The sequence below is a fragment of the Ovis canadensis genome, chromosome 4, assembly GCF_042477335.2.
Source record: "Ovis canadensis isolate MfBH-ARS-UI-01 breed Bighorn chromosome 4, ARS-UI_OviCan_v2, whole genome shotgun sequence".
Classification (NCBI taxonomy): Eukaryota; Metazoa; Chordata; class Mammalia; order Artiodactyla; family Bovidae; genus Ovis; species Ovis canadensis.
Window position 1 is genome coordinate 65579991 of NC_091248.1, and position 20194 is coordinate 65600184.

General features: G+C 37.9%; 1 protein-coding gene across 1 annotated transcript in view; it reads right to left on the reverse strand.

Moving 5' to 3' along the window:
- Positions 1-20194, reverse strand: part of CFTR (CF transmembrane conductance regulator) — a 184844-nt gene that overhangs the window by 19174 nt on the left and 145476 nt on the right. The window contains exons 22-23 of the mRNA XM_069587941.1: positions 16621-16872; positions 8004-8159 (exon numbers count right to left, since the gene is read on the reverse strand). Of these exons, the coding sequence (XP_069444042.1) occupies positions 8004-8159; positions 16621-16872 (408 nt within the window). The remainder of the gene's footprint in view (positions 1-8003; positions 8160-16620; positions 16873-20194) is intronic.

Consider the following 20194-nt stretch of genomic DNA (forward strand, 5'->3'; position numbering starts at 1 on the left):
TGGGTTCGATCCCTGGTCCAGGAAGATCCCTCAGGGAAAATAAGCCTGTGCGCTACAACTACTGAGCCCACATACTGGAACTATGAAGCTTCCATTCCCTAGCTCCTGCGCTCTGCAGCAAGAGAAGCCACCTCAATGAGAAGCCCATGAACAGCAACTAGAGAGTAGCCTCCACTCGCCGCAACTAGAGAAAGCCTGAATGCAATAATGAAGATCCAACAGGGTCAAAAGTAAACTATTGTTTTTAATTAAAAAAAAAAAAAAACCTTCAATGGTTTTCCATTACATTCAGGGCAAAATGTAAAACCCTTTAGATGACCTACAGATCCACCATTGGGCAACCTCTTTCACTTTGTCTGGCTCGTCTAGTGTCCTTGTCCACTTCACTCCCTTTTTCACTCCAGCCACCTGGCTTTCTTTCAGTTCCTCAGTTCACTTCAGACGTTCTATCCTTCCTGCATGGGAATCTCATCTCCTGTCTTCTTCTTATGGCCAACTGTATTTTTCAGGTCTCAAGTTCAATGTCACTTCCTCAGAGAATCTCTCTTGATTCTTAAAACCAAATAAGGTGCCTCAATATAAGATATCATAATATCCATACTTTACTTTCACAGCTTACAGTGAATATTACTAATAAAATTAAATATGCATTAGGAGCATTTTGTTTTTAATGTCTTACTCTTCTCCTAGACCATAACTGTTGTGTAACCTGTCATTAGCACACAGGTTTTACATGGTGTATGCTCAGTAAATATTGTCTGAATAAATAAATGGGCTGTTGGGAACATAAGAAGTAAAACTATGAAAATATCAATAGAGTTCAACAAATATTATTTTTCTTCCTTATGGAAAAATAGCTAACAAAACCTAGTGTTTTTAAATGAATAATAATAACAGCCCATTAAAGCTTTAATGTTTCTTTGTAACAGCTGGAGAAAAGGTATACCTTCTTCACAGTAGCCTGATATTTTTTACATGTAATCTTTATCAAACATATAGTGACATGTTACATATTAATTAATTTTATGCAAAATAGATACATATTCAAAATTATGAAGGAAGAAAGGTATTTGTTGAAGCTAGACTAAGCCTTGGTGGCTCAGTTGGTAAAGAATCTGCTTGCAATGCAGAGGACCTGGGTTTTATCCCTGGGTCAGGAAGAATCCCTGAAGAAGGGAAAGACTACCGACTCCAGTATTCTTGCCTGGAGAATGCCATGGACAGAAGAGACTGGTGGACTACTAGAGTCAGACACAACTGAGTGACTAACATTTTAACTTTTCAATTTCGGACATCCAAAAATTTTAGATGTAGTGGAATTGATACCATGCTTCCCTAGTGACTCAGATGGTAAAGAATCTGCATGCAATGAGGGAGACCTGGATTCGATCCCTGGAGGAGGAGGAGGGCATGGCAACCCATGCCAGGATTCTTGCCTGGAGAATCCCATGGACAGATGAGCCTGACGGGCTACTGTCCATAGGATCGCAGAGAGTCAAACACGACTAAAGCGACTAAACGTGATGTGGCATGACAAATTTTACAGGTCTTTTGTTTACAGTTTACAGTCTAGCACTAAAATAGTATCAATGTTTTCATTTTAACTTTAAAGAAAAATTAAAGTAGTTCAGTCGGAATTCAATTTCATACAGTTAATCAAACATGCCACTCTCGTCTTATAGCGTCTGGCACTCACTTGTTTCTGAGGGGTGCCAGTGGGTGTCTTATTGTTTTCTATACTACTGAAATTTGTGTTTCTACAAACTCATCTCTAAAGGTGAGACGTCCTTGGAGGTCACTTATGTCCTCTCCCTAGTGTATGAATGAAACAGCCAGAGTCCTGAGAAATTATATAGTTTGACCAAGGTGGCACAGTCTGATTGTGCAGCCAAAAAAAAACCCTGAAACTATAAATCACAATGATCTGCTACCTCTCTTTCAAGAAAGTGTTCAGCAGTAGGAAAATCAGAATGTACAGATATTTGATGTTTATTTAATGGCACGTATGTACACTTTGGCCACCTCATGTGAAGAGCTGACTCATTGGAAAAGACCCTGATGCTGGGAGGGACTGGGGGCAAGAGGAGAAGAGACGACAGAGGATGAGATGGCTGGATGGCATTACCAACTCGATGGACAGGAGTTTGAGTAAACTCTGGGAGATAGTGATAGACAGGGAGGCCTGGTGTGCTGCGAGCCATGGGGTCTCAAAGAGTCGGACACGACTGAGCGACTGAATTGAACTGATGTACACTACAAAGAACAGTACTTGGGACTCAAGGAAGAACAAAGACAGTACCATCGTTCACCACCTGACTTATCTCTTCCCTGAAGCTCACTCCTCAGCCGCTCAACTAGAGATGGCAAGCCTGGGTGGAATGCTCGGAGCTGGTCACACATCACAGCAACAGGCATCATGCTTTAGTCTTGGATGTCAGATGAAAAACAAAAAAGGATTTGGCTTCTGTGGTTACTAAATGTAGGATAAATTAAATAAGTGGGAGGAATGACTTATCTTTAAGAATATAGTATTGTTTTGTTTTGGCTCAGAAGGGAAATATGTATATGTATAGCATGTGAAGTCACTTCAGCCATGTCTGACTCTATGTGACCCTATGGACTACAGCTCACCAGACTCCTCTATCCAAGGGATTCTCCAGGCAAGAATACTGGAGTGGGTTGACATGCCCTCCTCCAGGGAACCTTTGATCTAGGGATCAAACCCGAGACTCTTACATTTCCTAAACTGACAGGCAGGCTCTTTACCACTAGCACAAAACTGTGAAGCCTACATATATTTTAATATATAAAATGTTATATATAATATATATATACATACCTTCATACATACATATATGTGTGTATATATATATACATATGTACAAAGACTATATATAGCTTTATTAAAATGTGATCCAAATTCTTATAAGCACCACAGTGTCTGTGATCTCACCTTTTGGCAATGTCTGCAAAACTCCATTATAAGTTAATTTGTGCAATTAAAATCCATCCAATATGAACAAATCAAGATCCTAAGGTGGCATTACAGAATGTCTAAAAATAAATGCTGCTTTGCTTTTAGGAACATTGAGTAATAAGCAGTAGGCGAATTATATTAGCCAAAAGTGTTTAAGGTTGATTAAAATAATTATAATTTTAATTACAAACCATTTATTTGTATATAATGACTACTTATGTTCAAATCATGTTTCTGAAAAGTCATTTTTCACAAAATTTTACACTACAGTGTTTTAATACACACTTTCAAAAATAACATCAAAACATGATTTCCAGATCTGACCAAATTACCACGAATTTCCAACTTTTAGGCTCAGAAACAGTACAATTGTGTTGTACTAATACCCACACTAGTCATTCTCCTTTTCTCCCTTAAATGTGGCACTCCACGCCCAACGCCCTATGTCCTATTCACTTTAGTTCAGGCTCTTACACATCACAGCTAGGGAGTTTCTGAGCCCATCTCTCTGCTCCCTGTCCTGCCTACTGAATCCCACTGTCCACAGGCTGGGACATACTCTTCTGCTGCTCTTTACCACCTACCTCCCAGCTCAAGAAGACTCAACCCACTCCTCGCTAGACTTTAGTATGAATCCAGTCTCCCTCTTTCTCCTAATGTTTTCTAACAGATGGTCGTCTCTGCCCACTGCCCCCCAACTCTTATTCTAGTTGTCATCTCTGTAGTGGCTTATAATATACTTCTCTGGGATCCTAGAATATCCTTTCCACAACTCTCTGCCCCAAACCTTGCTAAAACCAAGACATTTTATGACCCTTTAAGGCCCACTTTCATCATCATCTTCTCTGTGAAACTGTCAATACTCATTCATTCATTTCCTTTCCAATACATAAATGAAAGAGACATGATCCCTATTCTCAAGGAACTATAAATAAAAGTAACTAGAACAACAGAGTGTATTGTATTATACTTAACACATGTCAGGAAGTAGTTTAAGTAAGTTGAATTTCCTTTACTCATTTAATCCTCATAATCCCCCAATAAAGTAGTTACTACCATTATACCCCTTTTACAGACAAGGAAATTGAGGCTCAGGGAAATTAAATAACTTGCCAAATATTATAATACTAGTAAAATACAGATACTGGCAGAACCACAACCTGTTGGAAATGACAGCAAGCATTTCATGACTCAGCCAAAAAATATGGGTAATGAATTCCTACCATGCAAGCTATTGTATGTTCTATATAAGAGATAGAAAAAACAGTAAGAGGAAAAAAAAATCTATGTTTTATTTTGCATTTCTACTACAGCCTTCTTGCTAATCTTCTGATTGTTGATGACTTTGTGTTTAAATCTGTTTCCTTAACTAGCATGTCTACAAAGTGTTTACAATACTGGGTGGAAATTGAATAAATACATAAATAATTCCAATATAAGACATAGAGAAGTGCCAGGAGAGATTTATAAACAAAGTTCTCGATCCCACTTGGGACTGGGACGTGGGAGTGGAGAGTTGGGGTTAAAGTCAGGTTTAAAGGGAGAAGGGAAGGAGTTAGAAAAGGCTACCTGGCAGAGTTAACCTCTGAGATGCCAAAGTGACTCACCTAAGGAAAGATCATCTCAGACAGAGGAAATGCAGGGACAGAGGAATGAGCGAGAAGACTGAGGTATCTCCCGTGGCTCAGCAAGCCCAGACTGACTGACACTTAAAAGTGCCGGGTGTGAAGAGTGATGGGTCTGACTAGAAAGGCCGTTGAAACCAGATTATCAGGGACCTAAACCACAAATGGAAAGATCTGAACATTGTTCATGAAGAAAGGGGTGTCCTAGAAGGTTTTTAACTTGACAAAGCACAGAGAGGAATGGTGCTGTAAAATGTTTACTTTGTGTGCAACAGAGAGTTTAACAAGATGAGGAAAGCGCAGCAGCGGGAGCAAAAGATGGAAGGATACAGTCTGTGGTGGAATCAGCCACGACAGAGCTTGGAGCTGGACTTTCTCTCCTCATGTGAATGATTCTCTCTCATTGTCCACCACTGCACTTAATTACCTCTATTTATCATTTTGGCTTCTTCCTCTGATCCCTGACTTAAAGCAATGAGTTCTCACTGAACGCTCATGGGCTGGACTGAGACCTTGATATCTTGTACCTTAAGTACAGAACCCATGGTACTTATTATCATTTAAAGCATGTGGAAGTAGTTTAATAACTAAGTATTAAATTGTTAATTACTGTGAAACTGAATGAGAAGTGCTGCACATACAATAGCATTGTTCAGCTCTACAGATACATGATTTGACCCTATCTGATAGCCCTCATAGCAAAAGTTACTACACTGTTTCGGTACAGATTATTTTCAGATCAAAGAGTCTCACTGCAGGAATAGGCCGAGTCATCCCCTAATAATAGTTTGCAGCTTTTCAAATTTGTATTTGAAGCTCTAAAAATAAACATTTTTCTGCTTTTCTCGAATTAAGTGATTAACAAGGTTCAAGGTGAATGAACAATTTTAAGTCTTGGTGTTCAATTGGCTAAGTCAATGGGGCTCTGACAATAGGCCTCATTGTCTCCTCTTCATGCTCTCAGAGCTTAGAGGTGAAGCAGAACAAATTCAAAAAGGTGCCACCTCAAAATGTACACAATGTACTGTTTTCTACGCTGGTACCTTTTCTAAGATTTCTAGCTACAGGAGGAAAGAACACACACACACACACAGTAAGAACTTGCCAAAACTAAAGACATCTTGTGATTCCACAGCTGATGTCTCAGGATCACTTTGAGGGAGAGGAAAGTTTCCTGTTCAAAGTTTCCTGTTTCATGTACCTGGAAACAAGTGACTAACTGACCTAGAAGTCTCTAATATCTCAAGTGTCAGAGGTCTTGGGGAACTATGGCTTTGCAAGGTCAGGAAGACAGAAGAAAAAAAAAAAAGATGGGAAAGCAAAAAAAAAATACTTCCTGGATTTTTAATATCTTCTTGCCGCTTTTTAAAGATCAAACTCTACGAAAGAAAAAAAATTACTTAATCTGAACTTTTAAAGGAAAGTTGGGAAAATAAAAGCATCTCTTGATTTGGATCTTAAAAAGGTCTGAGGAGTTTGCCCTCTTTCTCTCTTGAGCATTCATTTATCATTCTCAAGATGTCACTATAGAAGAAATAATACTTTCTGTCTTACAGACATCCTTGTGGTACTGGAAAACTGTCCCAGAATCCAGGGTTGTAAACACGTATAATGAGAAACATTTATTATTAGCATGATCACACATTTATAAACACATAGCTTAAAGTATTTCTTGTTTAGTTTATAATAAAACTTGATGCCATGGAAGAGGGGAAAAGGACGTTTGGAAGATTCATGTTGACAGAAAGTCAAAATAAAAAATTTTCATAACTCTAGCCTACTTGGTTCTCCTCCATGCTTTACATATTTGGGTTCCTAAATAGAACATGTGCATGCTCAGTAACTCAGTCATGCCCAGCTCTTTGCAATCCCATGAACAGGGGCCCACCAGGCTCCTCTGCCCATGGGATTTCCTAGGCAAGAAAACTGGAGTGGGTTGTTATTTCCTTCTCTAGGGGATCCTCCCAGCCTGGGGATGGAACTTGCATCACTTTCGACCCCTGCACTGGCACGCGGTTTCTTTACTACTGCACCACCTGGGAAGCCCCAAATAGAACATACAATAAAACAAAAATCTCTCTATCGCAAGTAAGATAAACAAAAGGATTCCCAATGAAACTGAAATTATTTCTTAGAGCTTTGGTTACTGTAACGAGCAGATCTGTATAAACAAGAACAACAAAAAAGAACAAAAGCTTCACTATTGTAGTTTAAAATGGGATCAGGAAACAGAGAGTCAATTGAATGGCAGTGCTTCTTAGACAACCAGATTCTATCCCCAGCTCTTCAACATTGTTATCTTGCCTAATGCTGTCACCATGGGATACTTGTATTCCCAGTGTTTCTTTATCTTCACACCCACTAACAATCCCTCTCTTTTTTCTGAAGAAACAATACTGTTTTTCAAAAGTTCAACCAGGATAAAGCTTCTGGCACCATGACAAAGTCTAGACAAATGAATTAAAAGCATCTGTCTAGCAGTTACAATATTTAGTGTCTCATTAGATGAAAGGGGCAAATGTTCCATAGAGGTAATCTATCAGGAAATACAAGCCATTTTCTCTGGTTAGATTTGTAGTCCATCTACCCAGAGATGCTCCTGGCATTTTAATTTTGTGTTAAAAGCAGAGAATTGTTAGAACCATGGTAGTGGAATGGACTTAGTGCCCATTAGTACAAAGAGATCATAAAACAGAGACTATATCCATAGAGATGAGAACAAATACTAGTAGATATACAGTTCATGCCTTTCAGACTTAGTCCCAGTAAAGACATTTCTTGGTTTCCATTAAGGTCATGGAAAAATGGAACTATTGCTATTTCTTGCATAATTAAAAAGCCCTTTTGCATAATAACACAGATAGAATGATACTAAACCATTCAGGAGGCTGAAGATCCTTTGTAACCCAGATCAAAGAGTGACATTTTTGAAAAAAAGCTACAGATTAATCTGACATTCTATTCAAAGAACAAACAACAATCATTACACTTTCTATTTTCAATTGCACTATATAATGTTTCCAAGAGTTTGTTATTTCGGCAGCATACTTCACATCTTGCAAAACATTTCTCAGTCTGCTATGATTGCTAACTTGGAGATCACTGAGGCAGGAATAAAAAAAGGTGCTAAGTACGAAAGCTCCATGTTCCGGCTCTGGCTTATATCTTCTGGAAAAAGCTATCAGTTATTAATATTTCAAAAACTGTATGTCAGAGAATTCCAAACTTCTAGAAATACTTTTACTCTCTATAAAAAGACTGCATAACAGAAAAAAAAAGACAGCAATACACAGGGAATATGTTTTGCAGGGAAATGTGAATTTATTGAGTTCAAGTGTCAAATAATGGGAAAAATGTACTTAGTTACTTTTTTACTAGTTAAGTCTTTCTGTATTGCTTACCTGTGGTATGACTCCAAAGGCCTTCCTCCATTGTTGCAAAGTAATTGAATCCCAAGACACACCATCTATTTGGATTTCTCCTTTGGTATTCAGCAGTCTCAAAAAAGCCAGTAACAAAGTGCTCTTCCCTGATCCAGTTCTTCCCAAGAGGCCCACCTAGAATATTAGAGTGATGGAATTACTCCTGTGACACATAGATACAATACCATAAATGCAATCTGATATTGTACACGAATTTTAAAAACCCATGGGAAACATTTTTTTTTTTTAATTATCACCCAAGAAGTCTCACTTATTCATTCAAAGCTTTGTGCATACTTCCAATTCCGATTAAAACTGATTTGGAACACAGCAACTCTGGAAGACAATATAGAAATTAGCCATAAGGGACTGGATCCCTGATGCTGAGCTCATTTATCTCTGATTTTTACTAATGGCAAAAAGGTTAAAATAAGGTCCATTTCACATCGAAGAAAACAGAGTGTCTCAAAGCACATAATTTTTGAGAATGGGCTCAAGCCAGAAGCAGAGACCTACAGCTTGATCTAGTCAAATGTGAATACACGTTTGACGATGAATAAATCCACAAGGGTTCTAACATTCATATACTGTCCATAATAAAATAAGTGAATGCCAAGTTCAGGCCTGACAAGAGGGAATAAATTCAGTGAGCTACACATTATCACAAAAGACAGGCTAGGCCTTGCCACTTCTCAGTGGATAAGTGCCTGGACAGTTGTCAAATCAACTTCTTCCATCCATTCTGATTGGCAAGAACAGAATTTTAGGAAGCAAAAGGGACATTAAGGGAAAGAAAAAAAAATATTCCTGTTAGTTATAGACTCTAAGAACACAGCACGGAACTGAGAAGGCCGTGCACTGCAAGGTGACAACAGGTGCTTCAGGTGGCCCACAGGGAGCTGACTCTTCTGATGCCAGCTCAGACCCAGCACTTAGAGGAAGATGGTCTGAGCAAGGTCATTAATGAAACCCTGAATAAACTGCTCAGCATTTAGTGGCACTGAACAGTTCTTTCTTTCCCCTTGCATTATTGCTATTTCTTTTTTCTAATTTGGCCTTTTTACAAAAGAGCTGAACAGTCTTGTAGAATCATGCATTTTACACTATTTGTGGTAAACACTTTCATTATGTTTGGTGTTTTACTTTCTAATCCATAGCTAAGTATAAAATAAAACATGATTTTCTGAATTCTTAATCTCAGTTTCTATATTTATCTCATTACAGACTAGTAACAGTTTCTAAATCAGAACTAATTAGGGACTGCAATAAATGCTTGAGAACATACACAAATCAACAACAGTAATAACACTGAATACCAATTAGGAGCCTTTAACATATTAAATACCAATCAGAAAGGCCTAGGAAGTAAACTAGGTCTTTGGGGTAAGCCAATAAACAATTGTGATACAACTGTCTTTCTGTCCATTATAAGAGCCCTATAATGGGACCTGCACACATGCCGATTTTCTGAGACAACAGAAATCAGATAAACAAAATGTTACACATTAACACCGCGTTGAGGTTCTTCACACTATGGATCACAATTGGTTATTATTTTATTTATTCTTTTCTTGATTATTGCTTGTGTTCACCCCAAGAACATAAGTTCAACAGGGCAGGGTAATCTATCTTGTTTTCTATTGAATTCTCAGCACCTGGCATAGTGGTTGGTTCACATAAGTGCTAAATAAAAAACTTATTTGGACTGACTGAGAGACAGTCAGATGAAAGGATGAATGGATGGATGGACAAATTGGTGGTGAGTAGGTGGCAGATAAATGGAAGAAATGAAAGAAGGGAGGGAAGGAGGGAGAAAGAGGAAAGAAAGGGAGGAGGAAAAGAGGAGGGAAGGGTAGAATGAATAAACGTATTTAGCAGAATATGAATAAACTTATTATAAACTTATTTAGTAAATCTAAACAAATGGATACAGTCAATTTTGGTTAACTCAATTTAAAAATCTTGTTGAATTTCATATGCACACTTCTACTTCTGAATCAGCCCATTTTGTACAAACACATTCACCATACTTGATGATTTTCCAAGAAAGCAATCTGAGTATGCCTTGTATAGCGAGGCATGAACAAAATGTAGGGAAGGGAAATTCAAGAGCAGGAAGGGACCTGCTCTAAAGTCATATCAAGAACTTTTGATGATAAGTTCCTTGAGCTTCACACTCTTAAATCATTAGCCAGGATTCTAGTGATTAGGGTACATGACTACATTCTTTTTCCTTAAGAAGCAAATATTTAAATGTTTAGAAAACCCAGGTTTTATACCAAGATAAAATTGGATTAAGGCAATTTGTAAATCTTTACTTCTATAAAGTTTTAGCTATCTCTCTGGTTTCCTTATATTGCTGAACTGCTGGCATTGCATTGAGTCAGACATGGCTTTCAACAACATGTCTAATTGATTCATACCTAACAAAGTCTTCTGTTGTTTATATACTTGGCACATAATAATTCTTTTCCGGGATTTGTTTTAAGGCTTCTCAGTGATCTATTGAATAAGGCCAGACTACTTCCTGCAAATAAGCCTTTAAGACAGATGCTAATTCTAAGTCAATGTTTTCTAGTAACTTCAATGTACCTCCTCTTTGATAATTTTGGATCAAGATAAATCACAATGTTATGTCGAGAGTTAAACAGTGTTGAATTTGGTGCTGGTTGTAATTTCGTTGTACCATGAATGGAACAGTTTCAGTACCTTCTTCCCAGAGAGTCTTATTCACCATTTCAATACTGCAATAGATTGAAAACTGTTATAACAGTTTATCATTTATCTTCCTGTGGTCTCTATAAATCAAATGTCAAATCAAATGAAATTTAGATCCCTAAAGTTACAATAACTATAATTTTATATGTTGATTGATCTGTTTATTATTAATAAAATATAATTTATAATGCAATAAGTTCTTGAGACTCTACTCTTCACAAAACTGGTATAAGTAACTGAATGATTTAAATACTTCACATCAGTTTTTATCAAGTCAGAATGTCATATGTGTTTAAAAAAATCAAACAGATACTAGGTGCCTATGCTCCTATGATCTGAGCCCTTGATATTATTTGAATTGTTTCTAGCATCTCAGTGTTTTAGAGAGACTACAAATGGAGAAAGCAGATAAGCTCACCCAGATTAGGCCTTGAAGTCTGATTAAATATATTTAATCAGAGGACTAACCAGTACTGTAATATATACAATATGTCATCTGAGGCATTTTGATAAATCTAGGTTTATCATGAATGACCTACCTCTAAATTAAAATCCTAGCCTATACTTTGAGATGAAAAAGAAAAGGAAAAAGAAAAGAGAGATACTAGTTAGGGGAAAATGACGTTAAAAATTTAGGCAAAAATCAAAAGCTTTTAAGAAAAAATTATTTGAGACTGAAAGGAAAAATAAATTTTCTTTTTTAAAGTTACTCTTTTTAAGTTAAACTTGTGAAATATTTGCTACATTACTCATGCACTGAAAATAAAATTTAAAGTACAGATTCTGTGAAGTAAAAGACTAAATTAAGAGCCCAAAGAGTAAAAGGATTTCTCAACACTAAAGTAATTTCTATGGACAAAGTGCTTTAATAAGAAGACTGAACTATTTTTCTGCACAAAATATTATATTGTCTTTTTGCCATGTAATGGGCTGAATATTTGTCTCTCTCCTAAATTCATGTATTGAAATCCTAACCCCTCAATGTGACACTAGTAGAGGTAGGGTGGCTGGGAGGTGATTTGGTCACAAGAGTGGAGCCTTCATGATGGGATTCAGTCAAGTTCAGTTCAGTCACTTAAGTCATGTCTGACTCTCTGCGACCTCATGGACTGCAGCGCGCCAGGCTTACTGTCCATCACCAACTCCCAGAGCCTGCTCAAACTCATGTTCATCACATTGATGGTGCCATCCAACCATCTCATCCTCTGTCATCACCTTCTCCTCTCACCTTCAATCTTTCCCAGCATTAGGGTCTTTTCCAATGAGTCGGTTCTTCACATCAGGTGGCCAGAATATTGGAGTTTCAGCTTCAAATTCAGTGCTTTCAATGGATGTTCAGGACTGATTTCCTTTAGGATGGACTGTTTGGATCTCTCTGCAGTCCAAGGGATTCTCAAGAGTCTTCTACAACACCACAGTTCAAAAGCATCAATTCTTTGGTGCTCAGCTTTCTTTATGGTCCAGCTCTCACATCCATACATGACAACTGGAAAAAACCATAGCTTTGACTAGATGGATCTTTGTTGGCAAAGTAATGTCTCTGCTTTTTAATATGCTATATAGGTTGGTGTGACAGCTTTTCTTCCAAGGAGGAAGTGTCTTTTAATTTCATGGCTGCAGTCACCATCTGCATGATTTTGGAGCCACAAAAAATAAAGTGTCTCACTATTTCCATTGTTTCCCCATCTATTTGCCATGAAGTAACAGGACTGGATGCCACCATCTTCGTTTTCTGAATGTTGAGTTTGAAGCCAATTTTTCACTCTCCTCTTTCACATTCATCAAGAGGCTTTTTAGTTCTTCTTTGCTTTCTGCTATAAGGGTGGTGTCATCTGCATATCTGAGGTTATTGATATTTCTCCTGGCAATCTGGATTCCAGCTTGTGCTTCATCCAGCCCAGCATTTCTCATTATGCACTCTGCATATAAGTTAAATAAGCAGGGTGACAATATACAGCCTTGACGTACTATTTTCCTGATTTGGAACCAGTCTGTTGTTCCATTTCCAGTTCCAACTCTTGCTTCTTGATGTGCATACAGATTTCTCAGAAAGCGGGTAAGAAGGTATGGTATTCCCATCTCTTAAAGACTTTTCCACAGTTTGTGGTGATCCACACAATCAAAGGCTTTGGTGTAGTCAAGAAAGCAGAAGTAGACATTTTTCTGGAACTCTCTTGCTTATTTGATGATCCAACGGATGTTGGCAATTTGATCTGTTTCCTCTGCCTTTATAAATCCAGTTTGAACATCTGGAAGTTCACAGTTCATGTACTTTTGAAGCCTAGTTTGGAGAATTTTGAGCAATACTTTGCTAGCGTGTGAGATAACTGCAATTGTGCATAGTTTGAGCATTCTTTGGCATTGCCTTTCTTTGGGATTGGAATGAAAACTGACCTTTTCCAGTTCTGTGGCCACTGCTGAGTTTTCCAAATTTGCTGGCATATTGAGTGTAGCACTTTCACATCATCATCTTTCAGGATTTCAAATAGCTCAATTGGAATTCCATCACCTCCACTAGCTTTGTTTGTAGTGATGCTTTCTAAGGCCCACTTGACTTCACATTCCAAGATGTCTGGCTCTAGGTGAGTGATCATACCATCATGATGATCTGGGTCATGAAGATCTTTTTTGTACAGTTCTGTGTATTCCTGTCACCTCTTCTTAATATCTTCTGCTTCTGTTAGGTCACACCATTTCTGACCTTCATTGTGCCCATCTTTGCATAAAACATTCCCTTGGTATCCATTTTTCTTGAAGAGATCTCTAGTCTTTCCCTTTCTATTGTTTTCCTCTAGTTCCTTCCACTGATAACTGAGGAAGATTTTATCTCTCCCTGCTATTCTTTGGAACTCTGCATTCAAATGCAAGTATCTTTCCTTTTCTCCTTTGTCTTTTGCTTCTCTTCTTTTCTCAGCTATTTGTAAGGCCTCCTCAGACAATCATTTTGCCTTTTTGCATTTCTTTTTCTTGGGGATGGTCTGGATCACTGCCTCCCATACAATGTCACAAACCTCCATCCATAGCTCTTCAGGCAGTTTGTCTATTGGATCTAATCCCTTGAATCTATTGAATATAATCCCTAGAATCAGCCATAGGTGAATCCATGTCCCTACCCTCCCGAACTTCCCTCCCAGGCACGTAGGTTCTTTACCACTGGTGCCACCTGGGAAGCCCTAGGGAAATCTAAACAAACCGCTGGAGGCTCTGTGTGGTAAAGTCTGAGAGTAAAAAAACTCCCAGGGAGCCATTCACAGGGAAGATGCACACCCTTTTGTAAGTATTACCTCCAAGAGCCCACCACCAACAGTTAATCTCACAGTGAAGTACGCAGAAATATTTTCTGATATCCTCAGGAAGAGGTGAGAAACAACAATTTATAATCTTCTAGAACATCCTGTTTTTCTTAACAAAGGCTCCTTCAAGAGAAAGTATTTTACCAGAACTGAACCTACTGTTTGTTTGGGTTTTTTTTTTCCCAATTAGAACCTAACTGATCAAAGAAAGGAAAATATTCAGCACCAGCCCACACAAGTGTACTATTGCACCTAAAGGGGGAGAAAAACTGAGAAGCACTTGTGCAGCCCAAGGGCACAGTCTCAGTAAAAGACTAAGACATAATTATAGAGCAGTAGAACACTTCCCTTTACCCCAAACCTGATAGTGTCGAAGGCCTAATCATTTGAGTTTCTTTTACCCAGAATATAGAGCCATTTGTCAACAAAAAATTACAACATATATTAAAAGGCAAAACATTCAGAAATGAAGATCGTGGCATCTGGTCCCATCACTTCATGGGAAACAGATGGAGAAACAGTGTTAGACTTTATTTTGGGGGGCTCCAAAATCACTGCTGATGGTGACTGCAGCCACGAAATTAAAAGACGCTTACTCCTTGGAAGGAAAGCTATGACCAACCTAGACAGCATATTCAAAAGCAGAGACATTATTTTGCCAACAAAGGTCCATCTAGTCAAGGCTATGGTTTTTCCAATAGTCATGTATGGATGTGAGAGTTGGACTGTGAAGAAAGCTGAGCGCCAAAGAATTGATGCTTTTGAACTGTGGTGTTGGAGAAGACTCTTGAGAGTCCCTTGGACTACAAGGAGATCCAACCAGTCCATTCTAAAGGAGCTCAGTCCTGGGTGTTCTTTGGAAGGAATGATGCTAAAGCTGAAACTCCAGTATTTTGGCCACCTCATGCGAAGAGGTGACTGATTGGAAAAGACTCTGATGCTGGGAGGGATTGGGGGCAGGAGAAGAAAGGGACAACAGAGGATGAGGTGGCTGGATGGCATCACTGACTCGATGGATGTGAGTCTGAGTGAACTCCGGGAGTTGGTGATGGACAGGTAGGCCTGGCGTGCTGCAGTTCATGGGGTCGCAAAGAGTCGGACGCGACTGAGTGACTGAACTGAACTGAAGGGGTGGATCAAAAAAAATCTTACTCCAATTTATGTCAAAGAATAGTTGGCCTATATTTTTTCTTATTTATAGTATATGGCCTTACATTAAGGTCTTTAATCCATTTTGAGTTTATTTTTGTGTATGTAGTTAGGAAGTGTTCTAATTTCATCCTTCTATATAGAAAACCATAGTTTTAAAGGATGCATGCACCTCGATGTCACTGTAGCACTATTTACACTAGCTAGGAAATGGAAAAAACCTAAACATCCATCAACAGAGGAATGAATAAAGAAGATGTGTTACAAATATATATGGAATTTTAATCAGCCCTTAAAAAGGAATAAAATAATGCAATCTGTGGCAACATGGATGGATCTAGAGATTATCATACAGAGTGAAATGAGTCAGAAAGAGAAAGATAAATATTGTATAATATCTCTTAAACGTGAAATCTTGAAAAAGGGTACAGATGAACTTACTTGCAAAGCAAAAATAGAGTCACAGATGCAACAAAGAAACTTACGGTTACCAAGGGGAGATGGGATGAACTGGTGGACTGAGACTGATATATATACACTACTCTATAAAATAGACAGCTAGTAAGAATCTACTGTATAGCACAGGGAACTTTACTCAGTGCTCTGTGGTGACCTAAATGGGAAGGGAATCTAAAAAAAGTTGGATATGTGTATGAAAGAAAGTGAAAGTGAAGTTGTGTCTGACTCTTTGCAACCCTGTGGACGGTAGCCTACCAGGCTCCTCTGTCCATGGGATTTTCCAGGCAATAGTACTGGAGTGGATTACCATTTGCTTCTCCAGGGGATCTTCCTGACCCAGGGATCGAACCCAGGTCTCCTGCATTGTAGAAAGACTTTACCATCTGAGCCACCAGGGAAGTGTATACATGTAACTAATTCACTTAGGTGTACAACAGAAACTAACACAACATTATACGGCAACTATACTGCAATAACTTGGAGAAGGCAATGGCAACCCACTCCAGTGTTCTTGCCTGGAGAATCCCAGGGACGGGGGAGCCTGGTGGGCTGCCATCTATGGGGTGGTACAGAGTCGGACACGACTGAAGCGACTTAGCAGCAGCAGCATAATCCAATTAAAAAAATAAGTAAGATGGTTCCATTATACAGATTCAGCACTCTGCAAAATAAATTTCACATGAAACAATACTGACTCCATATAATAACTTGAAAATATTTGTGTTCAACACTGGTCCTAGTCAACAATAAGAATTACAAATGGATTCTGCCCACACACTGCTTTAGGCTACTGAGATTCACTTACTGAACACAGGTTTAACAAAGCAAAGTGAAGTGAAGTCGCTCAGTCGTGTCCGACTCTTTGTGACCCCATGAACTGCAGCCTACCAGGCTCCTCCGTCCATGGGATTTTCCAGGCAAGAGTACTGGAGTGGGGTGCCATTGCCTTAACAAAGCAAGCAATGTTTAAATCTTACCCTCTGGCCGGGACTTATTGAGAAGGATATGTTCTCTAGTATGGCATTCCCTCCGTCTATGTACTTTGCTGTGAGGTCTTTGACAGTCATTTGGCCTCCTGAGGGCCAGATGTCATCTTTCTTCACATGTTGATTCTCGATGATCATAACTTTTGAGGGTTGACTATCTTTGGATGGTCTGAATGAATTGTTAGGTTTACCATCTTCTGTTGGCATATCAATAAACTTAAAGACTCGGCTCACAGATCGCATCTGAAATAAAAATAATATTTTATAAGAGTTGCAGAGAATGTCAAAATTAGTTTAATGTTTCCTAAAATATAACCGTAGGATGTGATACTAGCTACTCGTCAGTTGGTTATTTGTTAGGTTTCTGAATGAAGTAACAGGAAATAATTGGATAGAACTAAAAGCTTAACCAAGAGAATTAACTAGGATTTCCATAAATGGGTTCTTTATAAACCTGTTTATTTTTGTGATCACTTAACTCTCAGTTATGCAAGCCACACATAAATAGCCAGACTTTACTCAATGGAATAGATGATGTCAAGGGGAAACTTTTTTTCACCATTGTGTAGTACAATATTCTACAACTGATAAGTTATAATAAAATGTTTCAAACTTGAAAATCACTATATAAAAGGCTTTCCTCATTCTTACAGTGCATTAATAACTATCAACAATTCTATGTCAGCTGGGTGGTAAGTGGACTCCTGAGGCTCAGTAAATTTTTAATAACTTCACAATAATCTGCAAACAAATTTGAAATCACTGGCATATATCTGTAGTTAAATATTACACTGTTAATCTAAATTACTTAACAATCAATGTCCACTGCTAAGCAAAACGTGACTGAGTATAAGTGCTGTATTTGAAATTCAACCATTTTGAAAATTATTTTTAAAATTTTATTTTATTGACGTATAGTTGATTTACAATGTTGTGTTAGTTTCTGGCATTCAACAAAGTGATTCAATTATTCAAATGTATACAAATTCTTTTTCATATTCTTTTCCATTACAGTTTATTACAGGATATTGAATATAGTTCCCTTGGCAACAATAGGACCTTGCGGTTTGTCCATTCTGTATATAACAGTTCGCATCTGCTAACCCCAGTCTCCCAATCCATCACTCCCCCTTGGCAACCATAAATCCATTCTCTGTGTCTGTGAGTCTGTTTCTGTTTTGTTAATAAGTTCACTTCTGTCATATTTTAGATTCCACATATGATATCATAAGGTGTCTGTCTTTCTCTTTCTGACATACTTTGCTTAGTGAGATCATCTCTAGTTGCACCCATGTTGCTGAAAATGGCATTATAAAATTCAACTATTTTTCACGAGTGCTTAAATTCTTTAATGACAGCCTATTTCTCTGAGCAATTATAATTTACAAAATTTGGAAAGTGATTTTTAAATAACCTGGCATATAATAGGTATCCAGTACATAATTGAAAATATTTAAAGTAAGTGCACCTTTGTGCTCAGTTGTGACCAGCTCTGTGTGTCCCCATGGACTGTAGCCAAGCAGGGTCCTCTGTCCATTGGATTTCCTAAGCCAGAATACTGGAGTGGGTTGCCATTTCCTTCTCTAAGGGATCTTCCTGACCCAGGGATCGAACCTGCATCTCCTGCACTGGCAGGCGGATTCTTTACCCCTGAGCCACCAGGTAGCCCATTAACAGCTTACTAGACAGAAATTTTTTGTCTTAAAAGTAATTGCTGATTCTGCCTTTAGCCAGTTGAGAATTTAACCTTCTTCTTTACAATGTTAATTTATTATCATCGTAGTTATTTAGATATTAATAAGAAATAATTCTTTCAGCAAAAAAAACAGGTGAGATGAAATGATGTGGACATTCATTTCTATTATTTTTATTTCTCATTATGAAAAGGTGAAATGGGAAGAATTCTTCATTTTTAGTATGAAATGACTCATAGATGAATCAGAGAAGTTCGAATATTTATCCTTAATTGAACATTTAAAGCTTCATTTTAGAAAATAGTATTGCCTGTTTTCACATGCACTGATCAAGACTGATATTTATAAAGAGCTTTATTCTATCTAGGAATTGTGTGCTTCAATTTCCCTCATCTTGAATATATCTTCAAATTATCTTCAATAATTATTCAAGATTCAAAAAGAGAATCCTTTTAAGCCAAAACCCACTAGAAATGGAAGTGAAAAATATCCAAAGCCGATGTCCATCAAAAATAACTCAGGAGGAAATAAATGGCATATTATAATTATTCCTCTGACATAATATTTTAATTTCCAAATTATGGGTGATTTTCAGAGTTTATTAAATCCTGACTCAGTTTTTTTTATTAAATTTGAATTGAAATACACTGTTGACATTTCTGCATGTCAGTGCTGTGAAGAATTTTATACTAGTCTTTGTTGTTATGTGCTTTAGCACGTCAAGTAAGGAACTGTATAACAAAAATCCATCCTATTTTAACACTTTCAAGCATCAAAAAACATTTAAATATTGCTACAAAACTACTCAAAATTGCATGTGTTGTTATTATTAGAAAATGACATCAAAACTACTATTTTGACAGCACTAAAATGTCATGCACAATTTTTCTTTGTAAGCATTTGTCTGAGTACAGCAAATTATATTCTTCATTAGCAATGGTTAACCCAGGACTTCTTTTGTTGTTGTTTTATTTTTTGAATTCAGAATTTCTAATGTCAGCTATGGTATACAGAATGCACCTATCAAAGTGAGAAAATACAATTTTCAACTCATCACCTTTCATATAATCTAGTTGCTTAAAATGACCCCAAGACAGTTTATTATAGTTATCCACAGCACGGTCAAATATCCCTGACTAAGAACAAGTTTACCATAACAACAGGCACTCATCTACAGCCCGTGAACATTCACTCAACTGAATGGGTTAAAGTATTTTCTGACAGGAAGGAAAGCTGGCCAATGCAGACACTTGCATTATGGTTAGGTTTTCAGCCACTGAAATAGTGAACGGACGATGTGGCCAGATAATATTATGAATTACTCACTCCCCGTGCCTCACAGGCTCTCCAACTCGCGCATTACTTCCACTGCCTCTCAAAGGAGAAGGGACATAGACCAGTACACAGAAAATCATTTCTGGTCTTGCAAGTTGCAAAAAAATGCCTTTGTAGTCAGAGATTGATAGTTCAAAAATTTTGAGCCACAAGAATATTGCCTGTTAAGATTCAAAAACCAAAGCCTGAAGGACACAAGCCTGAAGGATGTGTAAAAACAGTAATGTAAAAACCAGTAGTCAAGGATGATCTGATGGATGAGAAACAGCTTCTCTCCTCACCCCACAATCTGACTCACAAATGGGCTGAGGCACAAGTTCCTCTAAAAAGAAGCTCTGCCTTGCAACTGAACTCTGGTTCTCTCCTCAAGTAGATTTGAGTGATTTTAGAACTTCGGAGGCCTGTGCCTCAGTTTGAAGGTGGATACAGGAATGGGGCAGGGCTTAGAGAAGCCTCCAGTGCCTGTATGGCATAGGAGCATAAGAGCGGACATGCCTGCATGGCATGTTGAGACATAGATAACTTGACATAGCTTT